A 13,869-nucleotide genomic window follows, 5' to 3' on the forward strand; every position below is an offset into this window, starting at 1 on the left:
GCAGTTGGTATTCCTTTACAACTGGCATTCAGTTGGCAAATTGCTGCCGAACCTAGAATCTGCACATGGTTGCTAAATAAGCTGTGGTTTTATACAGCTCCCCCAGTTAATAAGGGGCAGTCAGATTCCGTGGAAAGAGTGCTAAAATTCTGCTGAGTGACAGAATTCTACTGAGAGAAGTGCAAGTCCCTTGCGTGGTTGTAAGTTGCTCGTTGGTCTTGCTGATACTCCTGATAAGGATCCATCTTCAACATAATAGGAAGTTTCTATCAGCAACTATTAATTACAGAGTCTGGAGCTGCGTATAGGTTAAGTAGCTCAAACGTTAATAATTACTGTTTGTAAATACATTGCACACCAGGAACATTTCTCCCTCTGTCTCTCAATTTTCATTTTCGTTTTGTAGAATAGACGAACATTTTAAAACGAGTCCCAAAATTCCAGGGGTCGACTTGAATTCCACCAGACTGATGTTTGATAAGCTGATGACGTCCCAGCATTCCATCTTGCTTGACCAGGTGCAGACATCAAAGGCGTTAAATTTTTTAAGCTTTCTGCTTTGTTACAGAGCTTTTGGGAGGAGCTCATGAGAAAACTCGTAAGAGAGCAAAGCCACAACCTGTTCATTAGTATGACTCAGTACCGCCGTAAGGACATGCCTTGGCAAACATCTCGCAGGTCCCCCCCTTCATGTGCAAAATACAAAACATTTTGCCTCAAGTGCCTGTTTGAAACCTGGATGCTGGTTCTCCTGATGAAGCCAAACTTTCCCAGTTTGGAATACAGTGGTACCTCGGGTTAAGTACTTAATTCGTTCCGGAGGTCCGTTCTTAACCTGAAACTGTTCTTAACCTGAAGCACCACTTTAGCTAATGGGGCCTCCAGCTGCTGCCGCACCGCCAGAGCATGATTTCTGTTCTCATCCTGAAGCAAAGTTCTTAACCCGAGGTACTATTTCTGGGTTAGCGGAGTGTGTAACCTGAAGCGTATGTAACCTGAAGCGTATGTAACCCGAGGTACCACTGTACGGTGTGCAATCGCAAGACAGATCTAAACGCTCCCAAATCTGAGCACGGTTTGTTGTACAGTGGTACCTTGGGTTACATACGCTTCAGGTTACATACGCTTCAGGTTACAGACTTCGCTAACCCAGAAATAGTACCTCGGGTTAAGAACTTTGCTTCAGGATGAGAACAGAAATCGCACGGCAGCAGCAGGAGGCCCCATTAGCTAAAGTGGTGCTTCAGGTTAAGAACAGTTTCAGGTTAAGAACGGACCTCCGGAACGAATTAAGTACTTAACCCGAGGTACCACTGTAGTTGTTTGCCATGACACCACGGCACTCCCTCTCACTTTCCCTCCTTTCTTCCCCAAACCAAACTCCATCACCTACTTTGGAGATCACTAAGTTTCACCATGACTTTGTAGAATTCCAAATACACCGGTTGAGTCTCTACTTCTGGAGGCCTGTCGAAATTGCTCCTGTGGTGACTGGATCATAAACTTGGGTTGGCTCCACAGTGCTAGAGTTGAGCTGGAACAAACCTGTGTGGCTGCAGTAGAGCTATGTTTTGAGCCTCATTTCTTTCCCCCCTCTTTGCAGATCCTGAAGAGCTTCGAAAGCTTTTTGATCCCAGGGCTGCCCAGTTCCCCACCGGATGTTGAAGCCATGAGAATCTACCTGATTCTCCCAGAGTTCCCGCCGTTTCAAGACTCAAAGTACTATGTCACCTTAACTCTTCCCTTGGCAATGGCGATTCTGCGTCTGGACAGGAATCCCAGTAAAGTCTTAGGTAGGAGATGCACACCAAGTCCCGCCCCCCTGTTCTTCACACCACTTTTGCTCTCCTACATTGCTGTGGCCATTAACTATGCTTGTAGGGTTGATGGGAATTTTAACATCCAGAGGTCCAGTTTTTCCCCATACCTGGTGTAAAGCGACTGCCTGTGGGGTTCAAGGCGTATTCAGCCACACTACCGTAAACTAGGGATGGGGAACCTGCGGTCCTCCAGATATTGCCGAGCTGCAACTCTCGGCACCCCTGCCATCAGCTGCCTTTTCGTCAAGTGTGAAGCTTGACAAAGACCAAAGACCTTTTTGCACTACTTACTTGGGAATATAAGGCCCCCGCAGTTCAGTGGGACTTGCTCCTTAAGTGAACATGCTTAAGATCTGTAGGAATGCATTTATCATACTGCAAATCTGACCCCATTCATATGCTGGGATTTTAGTGTTTACAAATAGTATAGGCATCATACGTTGGTGGTTCTTCCCTCCCCCCCAAGCCAAATATGCCTGTTAATAGGATCATCATAATGCTCCTGAAGCCTTGGAGGTTTTTAAGCAGAGGTTGGATGGCCATTTGCCATGCATGATCTAGTTGAGATCTGTCATGTTTGATCTAGATGACACTCCAACTACGATTCTGTGATTAAGCTAATAGCTACATGTTTTGCTTTGTGTAACCCTGTTTAGATAACTGGTGGTCTCAGGTGTGTCCAGGGTACTTCTTGAGGCTGGTGGATCTCTATAAAGGTGCCGTGGTTTACCTCTTGAACGGAAGAAAAACATTATTGATCCCTGTCTTGTATGGCAGTTACATCACAGCTGCTCTCAAGCTTCTGGAGAAACTTCATAAAGTAAGGAAACTGCGGTGGTTGTGTCCCTGTGCAGAGTGGCCGTTTTTGCACGTCATGTCAAACCACCATTTAACTTTACGCGAATCGAGCCTCTGTGAGCACGAGAAAGACTCACAAACACCCCATCCCCTCTCCTGCTTATTTCCCGGAGGAGAAATAAACCAGGGTTCTGTTTCACTTCTCCTGTCTTGTCAGCAGCACACATGAACCAGGAATTGTAGTTTAGCAAGCAAGCCCACTTCAAAACCCAAGTTGGTTTCGTTTTAAATTGGCTAGGATGTAATTTGAGCCACGTTTTATGGCGTGCACATAATGATCGGCCAAGAATCTATCAAAGCAAAACGGAATCCTGCTGTGTTCCTCTTCCTACCAACCCAAGAAGAGGGAGGGGAAGGGGAAGCGGGTGTGCAAGGCAAGCCCTTTGCATGGGCTCCTTAGAAAACGGTGCCAATCGTTGATTCATCTAGCTCCACTGATTGGCAGTGGCTCTCCACAATTTCAGACAGAGCCCCTCTCCCAGCCCTTTCTGGGAGTGCCACGTATTGAACTTGGGATCTTCTGCATGCAAAACATGTTAGTAATCACAATTACCATGTGTTAACCTACCCTTCACTATCAATTCCCAGAGTTTGGGGCCGGGGGTGTCACAGCAATTTAAAATCACAGCGTTAAAAACCGTTCAAAACAAGTTACAGGCGCAGGAATAGGGTGGGCCCTAAAATCACCTATCTCAGGTGTCAAAAGTCAAGGTGAAGAGCTGTTTCTTCCACTATTGCATAGAATCATAGAATCATAGAGTTGGAATAGACCACAAGGGCCATCGAGTCCAACCCCCTGCCAAGCAGGAAACACCATCAGAGCACTCCTGACATATGGTTGTCAAGCATGCTCTACCAGTGAGGCTCAGCCCTTCCCTTTTCCTGCTAGGGTTAAACTATGGTGTCGCCTTTGATGCAAATGCTGTCAACATGTGCAGTGGAAGTTTGTCCTTGTGCTGGGCCCTTTTGGTGTCTAGGCTCAGACCACACCTTGTTTTGATGTACAAAGGTTGTGGTTTGTTTTGCCTGTGTGTGCCCGTGTAGGCCCTTCTGCAAATGTTAAATCTCCCTTGCTTTCATTATGCACCTAGTTCTGTGCACTGGGCTTGTGTTGACCACTCATTCCTCTGCTGTGACCTTTCTGTTCTCGGTGTTCCTTCTATTCCTAAACTTGTTCAGCACGTGTCTGTACTAGTACTGCTTGTAACTGACTTAAATGTTGGGTTTTCATGCCGTTTTGTTTGAGGGAACTGGTTATTATTCTCTGCTTCTTCAAAGAACTGTTTCCTCCTTCTTTCCCAAATCAGGTAAATCAGAAAGTAAAACACGTAGAATATGACAAGTTTTATATCCCAGAGATTTCCAGTCTGGTGGATATCCAGGAAGACTACCTGATGTGGTTTTTGCATCAAGCTGGAATGGTAAGAGGTGTCATGCAATTGTTTGTGAGGGGAGGGAACAATCCAGGGGTTGCAGCTGTAAAGCTATGAGCGTTGTGTCAAAGTGGATCACGGTACAAATGCAAATTCCACAGTCGTTATAGGATTTTATTGTAAGTGGTCAGCGTGCATATGTAGCTTGTTTTCAAGATTTTGATGTCAGGGAAACATGGAAAGTTTAGGGATTATGTGGTCTCCCAGTAGGATCCAAGAGAGACGGGTTGATGTGGACATTAGAGACAAAGTGGTAGACGGCAAAGAGGAAAGAACGGTTGTTCAGGATATTGAAATCCCATGTGGAACCTTAAACTTGAGTTCCAAGTCTGTTTTCAGATCATTCTCCCCACAAGGGCTAGAAGCTGGGGTTTCCCCCCATTTTCCCCATTTTTTTAAAGAAAAACCCCAGCAATATTCTCAAAATAGCAAGCGTTTGTGTGTATAAGATATCTATACATGCATGCATGTAAAATATCTCCAGTGTAGGTAGTATAGAAACCAGGTGGGCTGCTAGGCTGCAGGTGGGCTTCATGGTTTGGGGCAAACTATGACCATCTTCCCCATGTTTGGCATCCCATATGGTCTCAGGTATGGGAAACTTCAAGATGCAGCTAAAAATACAGTTAATGGCCAATATCCCAAGAACTGCAAGATTAGTTGTGTGTCCGGTGGACCTTTTAGAAATGTGTTTCTTGAGCAGCACCTTCCTCCCCCACCCCAGTGTTGCGTGACAAACTTTCCTTTGAAACGTGGGAGGGGGAGGCACTGGGAACTGAAAGAGAGACACCCTCCTGTTGGAGTAGAGGCCAGAGGAGAGGCCTAGGGCATTGGGTAGGAGCGAGTCCCTAACCAGCAGGTGAGGTGAGGTGATGGTGGAACTCTTGAGTCTTTAAGACGAGAGCCCTGAGCCCAAAAGCAGGGTGGGGAGCGAACAAAAAGATGTGGGAGAAATGGAAACGCAAGAGGATTTGTCTGTGAAAGGAACACTGGACCCTAAATAAAACATATCTGGCACTTCTCTAGCAGGTTCTGTTCATTCTTGGTTCGAGGGGCATGAACCAACCTTCTCTACCAAATGGGTTTGGGTGGGTCCTAGAGCCACTACTCCACAGAGAGGCAGCTTGTGTGTGTGCATGTAGTTTGCAAACCGCAAAAAAGACGCATGAAATGGGCCAGCCTTTGTTTTAATCTAGTGCATGGGTAGGCAAACTAAGGCCCTGGGGGCTGGATCCGGACCAATTGCCTTCTAAATCCAGCCTGCAGACGGTAGAATGTGTGATTTTATTTAAAATGCATCTCTGGGTTATTTGTGGGGCATAGGAATTCGTTAATTCCCCCTCCCCAAAAAATAGTCCGGCCTCCCACAAGGTCTGAGGGACAGTGGACCGGCCCCCTGCTGAAACAGTTTGCTGACCCCTGGTCTAGTGTTTATGGTGTAGGACTTGGACAGAGGAGCCACATATCTTATTGGGGGTGGGGTCAGCCACCCACATTATCTGCTCCTAAGCCTACCTCATATTGTTGTTGTGAGAACATAGGCTACCCTTTGGGGGAAGGATAGGATTAAAACATAACCGATGGTACTGCTCTATGTAAAAGCTCACACATTATTCATTCTCTCTCTCTCTCTCTCTCTCTCTCTCTCTCTCTCTCTCTCTCTCTGTCTTGCCTCGTCCTTTTCCCTCTCCCCAGAAAGTCAGACCATCAATTATGCAGGTAACCATTCCAATTACTCTTGCCAAAGTAGTTCTCAGCAGAGGCCCAGGCTGCCACCACTAAATTGAACTGCTCCTACTTTCCAGGATGCCGTGACTCTGTGCTCTTACCCTTTCATCTTCGATGCGCAAGCCAAGACCAAGATGCTGCAGACAGATGCTGAGCTGCAGATGCAGGTAGGGCGGCCAGGTCCCCTCTTTCTGCCAATCCCAGCCGTTTTCATCCATGCATGCATTTATTAACATATTTTCTGCACTGACCTTTGCCCCCCCCAAGGGTTACAAGGGTTTTCCATATTATGAAAAGCATTAATCAAAACCTTGAAACAACAAGGAAACCGTCTCAGCATAATGAAAGTAGTATCAATTTTGGGGGGGACTTTTTTCCTTTTTTGGGGGGGGGGGTTTAAAAAATGGGATGCCAGATTTCCTACTGGCTCTTGATCTTCAATAACTTTTGCAAAATCTGTGCGGGAGGCACACGGCACACCCTTCCCCAGTCCTCCTACGTGGATATTTTTAGCAGGGAAATAGGCACTCTTCCTGGCCCAGTCAAGATATTTCCAAACACTAGGAAGGGGCAAAGCGAGTTAGGAGGGCATCCTTGCAAAGCAGCTGGTTTTACAGGAATGTTGTTTTCAGGAGGGAACACAGCATCACTTCTACCCCCTGCCCAAAGCGAATTGCCAGTAAACCCTGTTTCCACAGATACCACTTCCTCTATGCCGGGAATGGAGAACCCAGGGGCTCAGTACATTTGTTGTTTGTCGTTGCTGCTGCCGCTCTTGACTTTTGTATGTGGTTTTGATAGGTGGCCATCAGTGGGGCGAATCTGCAGAACGTTTTCATGCTCCTCACCCTTGAGCCCCTCTTGGCTCGAAGCCCCTTCCTGGTCCTCCATGTTCGTAGGACCAACTTGGTTGGCGACGCCTTGAGGGAGTTGAGCATCCATTCGGATATTGACCTGAAAAAGCCTCTGAAGGTAAGGCCCCGTGGCAGCTCCTCGCTGCAATAGTTTGTTTGGTGTTTGGGCCTGGCCCTCCTCAGTGAGGCACTAAATCTGTGTCTGGCCTGTATCACTTCAGTATGAAAGTGGCCGCTCACACAATGGAGTGCATATGAGTGCATTTGTTGTTGTTGTTTAGTCATTTAGTCGTGTCCGACTCTTCATGACCCCATGGACCAGAGCACGCCAGGCACTCCTGTCTTCCACTGCCTCCCGCAGTTTGGTCAAACTCATGCTGGTAGCTTCAAGAACACTGTCCAACAATCTCATCCTCTGTCGTCCCCTTCTCCTTGTGCCCTCCATCTTTCCCAATATCAGGGTCTTTTCCAGGTAGTCTTCTCTTCTCATGAGGTGGCCAAAGTATTGGAGCCTCAGCTTCAGGATCTGTCCTTCCAGTGAGCACTCAGGGCAGATTTCCTTAAGAATGGATAGGTTCTTGCAGTCCATGGAACCCTCAAGAGTCTCCTCCAGCACCATAGTTCAAAAGCATCAATTCTTCGGCGATCAGCCTTCTTTATGGTCCAGCTCTCACTTCCATACATCACTACTGGGAAAACCATAGCTTTGACTATAGCTTTGACCTTTGTTGGCAATAAGTCTCCCCACATAGAAAAAAATGCCTAATCTACTGAGGCCTTGCTCCAAGTTTCCCACAGCAAAGCATACTGAGGTTTGTTCATAATTCTCTGGGTGCTGCTCGAAACAGAAGAATTACATTAAGACAGTAGGCAATAATAGCCACACATTTAAAGTAGTATCATACCACTTTAAACACCCAAAGGATTCTGGGAACTGTAGTTAAGGATACTGAGAGATGTTAAGAGACACCCGTTTCCCCTCAGAGCCACAATTCCCAGAGTGGTTTAATAATCAATCTCTCTTCCCAGGGAACTCTGGGAATTGTAGTTCTGTGTGTGGGGAATAGGGGGTCTCCTAACAACTCTCAGTACCCTGGGAAAACTTCAGCTTCCAGAATTCTTTGAGGGAATCCTCTTCTGCTTAAAATGGTATCATAGTGACTCATTGAAATTGGTGCACTTAAGTCTATTGGATCTACTCGGAGTATGGCTCAGTTGGCTGTTACTCCGTTGCAATTGCTGAAGTTCCTTTTTGGGCATCGTGGCAGGTGATCTTCGACGGCGAGGAGGCGGTTGATGCTGGCGGCGTCACAAAGGAGTTCTTCCTCCTGCTACTGAAAGAGCTCCTGAATCCCATCTATGGGATGTTCACCTCCTACCCTGAATCGAACCTGCTGTGGTTTTCGGATACCGTAAGTGTGCTTGGTTTATGCACTCACAAAGACTTGATTTAAATCATTATTTTTTTACAGAAAGACTCATTCTTTCTGGTATAAGCTTAATATTTACAACCAGATGAAGGTTTCATTTTTGGAATAAAAAATTTTCAGAGTAGTTTTTACAGTTACAGTGGTGCCCCGCAAGACGAATGCCTCGCAAGACGAAAAACCCGCTAGACGAAAGGGTTTTCCATTTTTCGATGCGCTTCGCAGAATGAATTTCCCTATGGGCTTGCTTCGCAAGACGAAAATGTCTCGCGAGTCTTGAGATTTTTTTTGCTCCCCCCCCTTTTCTAAGCCGCTAATAGCCTTTTAGCCGCTAAGCCTTTAATAGCCGCTAAACCGCTAATAGCCCTAATAGGGTTGCTTCGCAAGACGAAAAAAACGCTTGATGAAGAGACTCGCGGAACGGATTAATTTCGCCTTGTGAGGCACCACTGTATATAAAAAAATTTACTGATTTGGTTATACTATTAGAAATACATGGACAAATAATTATGAAATTATTGTGAGGTTTAATAAGTTAACTTTACATTTGGACAACTTTTCTGCTGTACTTTATTGGAAAGAGAGAAAAAATTATTTCCTTAATAACAATTTAAACAATTTATTTAACTAAAACAATAACATTATAGCATATGTATCCATGTTTGCTAACTGATATGGTTAATGGTTTGTTTGTTTTTTAAAAAAACAGACTTGAGTTTTAGCACACATGAAAAACTTAAAACAAATCCTTATTTCCTGATGAATAGCCTTTGGACTATAATGTAACTTAAATAGAAAACTATCTTTATAAAGATTTTCCCTCCAAAAGCATTTTATTTTAAAAATCTGATTAAAATTTTAAAAATTCGATTTTTTTGATATATTTTTTTAAATCACTGATTTTTATTCACCCTGGCTTTGTTGTAGTTTGGAGACTCACAGCCCAGGGAAGGGATTTTTAGCCGCTTTCCAGCTCTAAACCCTTCCAGCTCCTCGCTGACGCTTTCCTCCTGCTAACTAGTCTTTCTCTTTGTGTGTCCGAAGTGTTTTGTAGAGCACAACTGGTTCCACCTGATTGGCATCGTCTGTGGTCTGGCCATATACAACTTCACTGTTGTGGATCTTCACTTTCCATTGGCCCTCTACAAGAAACTCTTGAATGTGAAGCCGTGCTTGGAAGACTTGAAGGAACTTTCGCCCACGGAAGGAAGGTAGAAAGTATTGGAATTTTGTCTTCCTGTCCGCTTCGCGGCTGGCCTAGAACATGGGTCGGCAAACTAAGGCCCGTGGGCCGGATCAGGCCTAATTGCCTTCTGGATCCTGCCCGTGCACAGTCCGGGAATCGCCGCGTGGATCGGCAGCGCGCGCACATTCTTCCCCCCCCAATATAGTCCGCCCCCCCTCAAGATCTGAGGGACAGTGGACCGGCCCCCTGCTGAAAAAGTTTGCTGACCCCTGGCCTAGAATTTGGCAATCACACTTTAATAAAATTGGGGCAGTGCTGGGGGTTGGGGATGGAAGGCAGGATGTGTCCCTGTTATGAGGGGGAAAAGCAAACCATTGGAAGAAGGAATACACCTATGTTTCCATCCTTCTCCAATGAGAATATTTCGTGTTGGAGTTCTGTTGCCCCAAACCAATATCAGTGTTACTTTTGGGGATGAGAATTTTTAATTTTCATTACACCCATTAAAATAAAAAGCAAAACAAAGTCATACAAACATGATATTTACAAAACAGAAAATAATGTGTGAGGTTGAACGCATTCCTGAAACCTACCATTTTTACGTGCTATAGATAATCTATATACTTATATAATGTGAAACTGTTTGGGTGTGACTCTTTGAGTTCTTATCATATATCCATCGGTTAAGAATTCTGCATTTCACATACAGTACTGTTTCTTTTACACTGTTTTAATGTAACTGGAAGATTCCAGTATGCAGCAGTGTTTCAATTTTTTTTGCCACTGTTAATAAACAAATAATTCAAATTGAAACTCTCTCCTGTAACTTTTTTTGGATCTGATTGTATTTTTTGGCCCGCTTTCCCCCAATTTCATCCTAAAACTTGATACCATAAATCCTTAATAGCAGGGCAAGGAAGAGGGTGTGTCTCAGATTCAGATTTTTTCTTCTCTCCTCACGTCTTTCTGCCTTTATGTTTCCTTTACCTTATTTCTAGGAGTCTTCAACAGCTCTTAGATTACCCTGGGGATGATGTTGAAGAGACATTCTGCCTATATTTCACGGTAAGACCATCTATCTGTCTGTCTCTTGCGTTTACCGTATTTTCCCGTGTATAACATGACCCCATGTATAAGATGAGCCCTATTCTGGGGAACACCAAAATAAGAAATAAGTATTTTAAAGTGAGCTGAAAAAGATGATTGAGCTTTTTTTTTTATAAGGTCGACCAAAAGGTTTTTAGCTTTTTTTTTTGGAAAATAGGCTAGGTTGGTTAGGCTGAGAGACAGCAACTGGCCCAAGGTGAGCTTGATGGCCGAGTGAGGATTTGAACCTTGGTGTCTCAGGTCCTCATCCGACACTCTAACCACTACACCACGCTGTCAAAAGAACACCCATTTTGAGGGTGTACTTCTTGGCTCAGATCCATGTTCATGAAATGGACACCACAGAGAAGGTTTAGCTGCATTTTGAAGTTCTTCCTGGTGTCGATGGAAATGGAGCTCATTTGATTTTAATCTGGATTGTGCCTCATTGGCTACAATCCAGCAGTATGCCAAGGGTGTGGAAATGTGGTCAGAGATAAACTGCACATTGCTCTCAAATTGGTAGAGCGTGGGACTCTTGATCTCAAGGTCATGAGTTCGAGTCCTGAATTGGGGAAAAGATTCTACAACTCCCATCACCCCTAGCTAGCAAGGTCAGAGCTCAGGGATGATGGGAGTTGTAGTCCAGCAACATCTGGGGACCCACAGATTGAGAACCGCTGGACTAGATGATTCCCCCATGGGTCCCTTCCCACTCTACAGTTATATGATTTAATGTCGTTTTTTATTGTATTAAGCTGTGTTGATGAGATACAGAATGAAGCAATTTTGTTGTCTTTTTCTCGGGTGGGAAAACAAACAAACAGATGTGCAGAGAAAGCTATGGAGTGGCGGAGCAGAAGAACCTCATCCCTGACGGAGACAAAATTCCAGTGCAGAAAGATAACAGGTGCATACCATCTGATGCCTAAAGATGCTCTCTGTGGTAATCTCACAAGTGGCACAACAGGGTCCTTCGTAGCGGCTGTTTTGGGATGAGCCTAACAAGAGGACTCTGTATTGGGCTCTTCAGATTGGGAGGATAGAAATCTTAAGAAAATAAAAGTTGGAGGGGGGTGGGGGGGGGAGAAGTACTGTTGCGCAGGAGCCACGAGGGACCGTGCGTGAAAAAAATACCAGACTGTGTTGGGGGAAAACAAAAAAATGCAATAAGGTAGAAAGGTTCTGCTATCTGCTCTTCATCCTTCCTTGTTTCCTGACATTTGGTTTGGTCCAGAGGGGGAACGCGAAACAATAAAATGGATCCAAAGTCTTTTAGATTAACACCGCATATTTTGTCTGATAATATTTGCCATAGATTTGCATAGGCAAACATCGCCCAGAGCTTGGTTTGAGGTTTCTATTTTTCTGGAGTCTGAAAATATGATGGAAGGAGAAGGGGAAGTCCCCCCCCCCCAGCTGGTTCATGCAATTGACCACTATGGGAAGAGAATGCTGGACTAGATGGGCCTAACTAGCCTGATCCTGCAGGCATTTGTTACGTTTTTAATTTTAAAAATCCTGTGCCGAAGTAGTGCAGATTATACAGTGGTTTGCAGTGTAAATGCATTTTATGAAATGCGTGTGATCTTCCAAACAACTTTTGGAAGCGGTACCCCTTGCTGTCTGGGTGGACAGTGGCTTCAGCCGACAACACCCTTATCTGCCACTGTTTGCTTCTTTGTAATGACCAGTGCTGTTTCCTTGAATCCCCCAGGGAGGAATTCGTCGACGCATACGTTAATTATGTCTTTAACCTTTCGGTAGACGAGTGGTACGTGGCTTTCTCCACGGGCTTCCTGAAGGTGTGTGGGGGTAAAGTTCTAGAAATGTTCCAGCCCACCGAATTGAGAGCCATGATCGTAGGGAGCAGCAACTACAACTGGAAGGAACTGGAAGAGGTAAGCAGGCACATCCTTCTGTACGTTTTGCCCTTTGTGAATCTAGAACTGCTACTTGTTGTGTTCCGAAGGCAAAGGAAGGACTGGACCCTGATTAATAAAATAGATACGAGGCTTGGCCAGCAAGACCCTGGGAGGAAGTGTCAATAGCCACTCCCTCGTCCAGGCCATTTTATTAACAAAAGAACTCTTACACAGCGTTTGTAAGAACCAATCAGATTTCCCATGAGCATTTCAAAAAATCACCACGTGGGGACAAAGGTAGATCAGAGAAATCCTTTTAACTACAAAGAACTACTTTGGGCATGCATCCATGTTTTAGGCTAAATAAACAGGAATCGAGGAGGAATGCATTTAGCAAACCCGGAGGTCATAAACGGGCAGTAAACAGGAAAGGAAGGACGGAAAGGAAAGTCAGGCATTTACCGCCTTCTTATAAACTCTCTTCCTGGCCCTTAAAATCTACCTAAAGATTCACAAAAGCTACATCAAAGCTACCTCCTTATCTTACGTACTGAGGATGCCTGGTGAAGCAACCGGTCTGTGTACGTGACTTGTCAGGCAAGAGAAATGGGGCAGAGATGCAGGGGCTTGGATTGATCAGAAATCATGTCAAATGGCTCAAGCCCATTTCAAGCAATGCTTTCATTGCTGACACAATGGCTTGCTTCATTGTTCATAATTCCTCATAGCAATCCCACCTGACCACCACACTACTGTCCTGAGCAAAACCTTAATCTTTACCTTCTGCCAATCTGTCTGGCTAGGATGTGAGACCTAAGAATGCCCCCACCTCTCTCTTAATTATTTACTGTTTTCTCCATTCCCCCCCCCCTCACCTGTCCTCCAAAGTGTGCATGGTTCTCCTCCTCTATTTTATCCTCACAGCCACCCTGCGAGGGAGGAGAGGTTGAAATATCAACCTGTTAGCTTCCTGACTTAAGTAGGCGATATGAACATGCACCTTCTTGTTCCTAGTCTGACACTCAGGAGAATTTTGCTGAAAGGTTCAGTTTGTTGGAGAAAGCACCAAACAGTAAACTAAACATGAAAGCAAAGCCCTTGCTCAAATGATTCTTGAAGTAAAATAATAACGAGGCTTGGCTTTGGTTGGGTTTTTTTGCAATATGCTGTGCTCAGTGCATTTCAGTGTTGTTCCTCCTTTTCCACTGCCAGCCCAATCCTGTGTGTGTTTACATGGAAGTAAGTCCCACTGTGTCCAATAGGGCTGACTTCCTAGCTGGTATGTTTGGGATTGCAGCCTTACTGGAGCATCTGGAAAGCTGCAGAGGTCCTGTTCTTAAAAGAGCGTGTTGGTTCAAAATGGTTCAACCTCCTCTCTGAGTGAACAGCTGTGTCAGGGGAATCAGCATCCAACAGCTTTGGAATTCAATCTGCTGCATCACTAAATTATGAAGATATTTAGAACCCTCCTGGACCAAGCAAGAGAATGCGGTGTGAGCATTTGCAACCTTCCGAGTCCTTTTACAAAGTTCAAAATATGTATATGCCTTTGAAAGTTATTACATTGTTTATTTGAAAGCATCTCTAAACTTCTTAATATTTTAAAAATCTC

General features: G+C 44.8%; 1 protein-coding gene and 1 long non-coding RNA gene across 4 annotated transcripts in view; one reads left to right on the forward strand and one right to left on the reverse strand.

The window, feature by feature from the left end:
* Positions 1-13,869, reverse strand: part of LOC310686050 — a 317,292-nt gene that overhangs the window by 57,394 nt on the left and 246,029 nt on the right. The window lies entirely within an intron of this gene.
* LOC310685753 (putative E3 ubiquitin-protein ligase HERC3) overlaps positions 1-13,869 on the forward strand; it is a 55,875-nt gene that overhangs the window by 37,802 nt on the left and 4,204 nt on the right. For all 3 annotated transcript variants that reach the window (XM_083458621.1, XM_083458623.1, XM_083458622.1), the window contains exons 12-23: positions 407-518; positions 1,604-1,793; positions 2,477-2,640; positions 3,986-4,099; positions 5,807-5,830; positions 5,917-6,006; positions 6,641-6,811; positions 7,962-8,105; positions 9,165-9,331; positions 10,305-10,371; positions 11,220-11,302; positions 12,110-12,293. In XM_083458621.1, the coding sequence (XP_083314747.1) occupies positions 407-518; positions 1,604-1,793; positions 2,477-2,640; positions 3,986-4,099; positions 5,807-5,830; positions 5,917-6,006; positions 6,641-6,811; positions 7,962-8,105; positions 9,165-9,331; positions 10,305-10,371; positions 11,220-11,302; positions 12,110-12,293 (1,510 nt within the window). The remainder of the gene's footprint in view (positions 1-406; positions 519-1,603; positions 1,794-2,476; positions 2,641-3,985; positions 4,100-5,806; positions 5,831-5,916; positions 6,007-6,640; positions 6,812-7,961; positions 8,106-9,164; positions 9,332-10,304; positions 10,372-11,219; positions 11,303-12,109; positions 12,294-13,869) is intronic.

The sequence above is a fragment of the Podarcis liolepis genome (assembly GCF_965112155.1).
Source record: "Podarcis liolepis genome assembly, chromosome: 9".
NCBI classification, from domain to species: domain Eukaryota; kingdom Metazoa; phylum Chordata; class Lepidosauria; order Squamata; family Lacertidae; genus Podarcis; species Podarcis liolepis.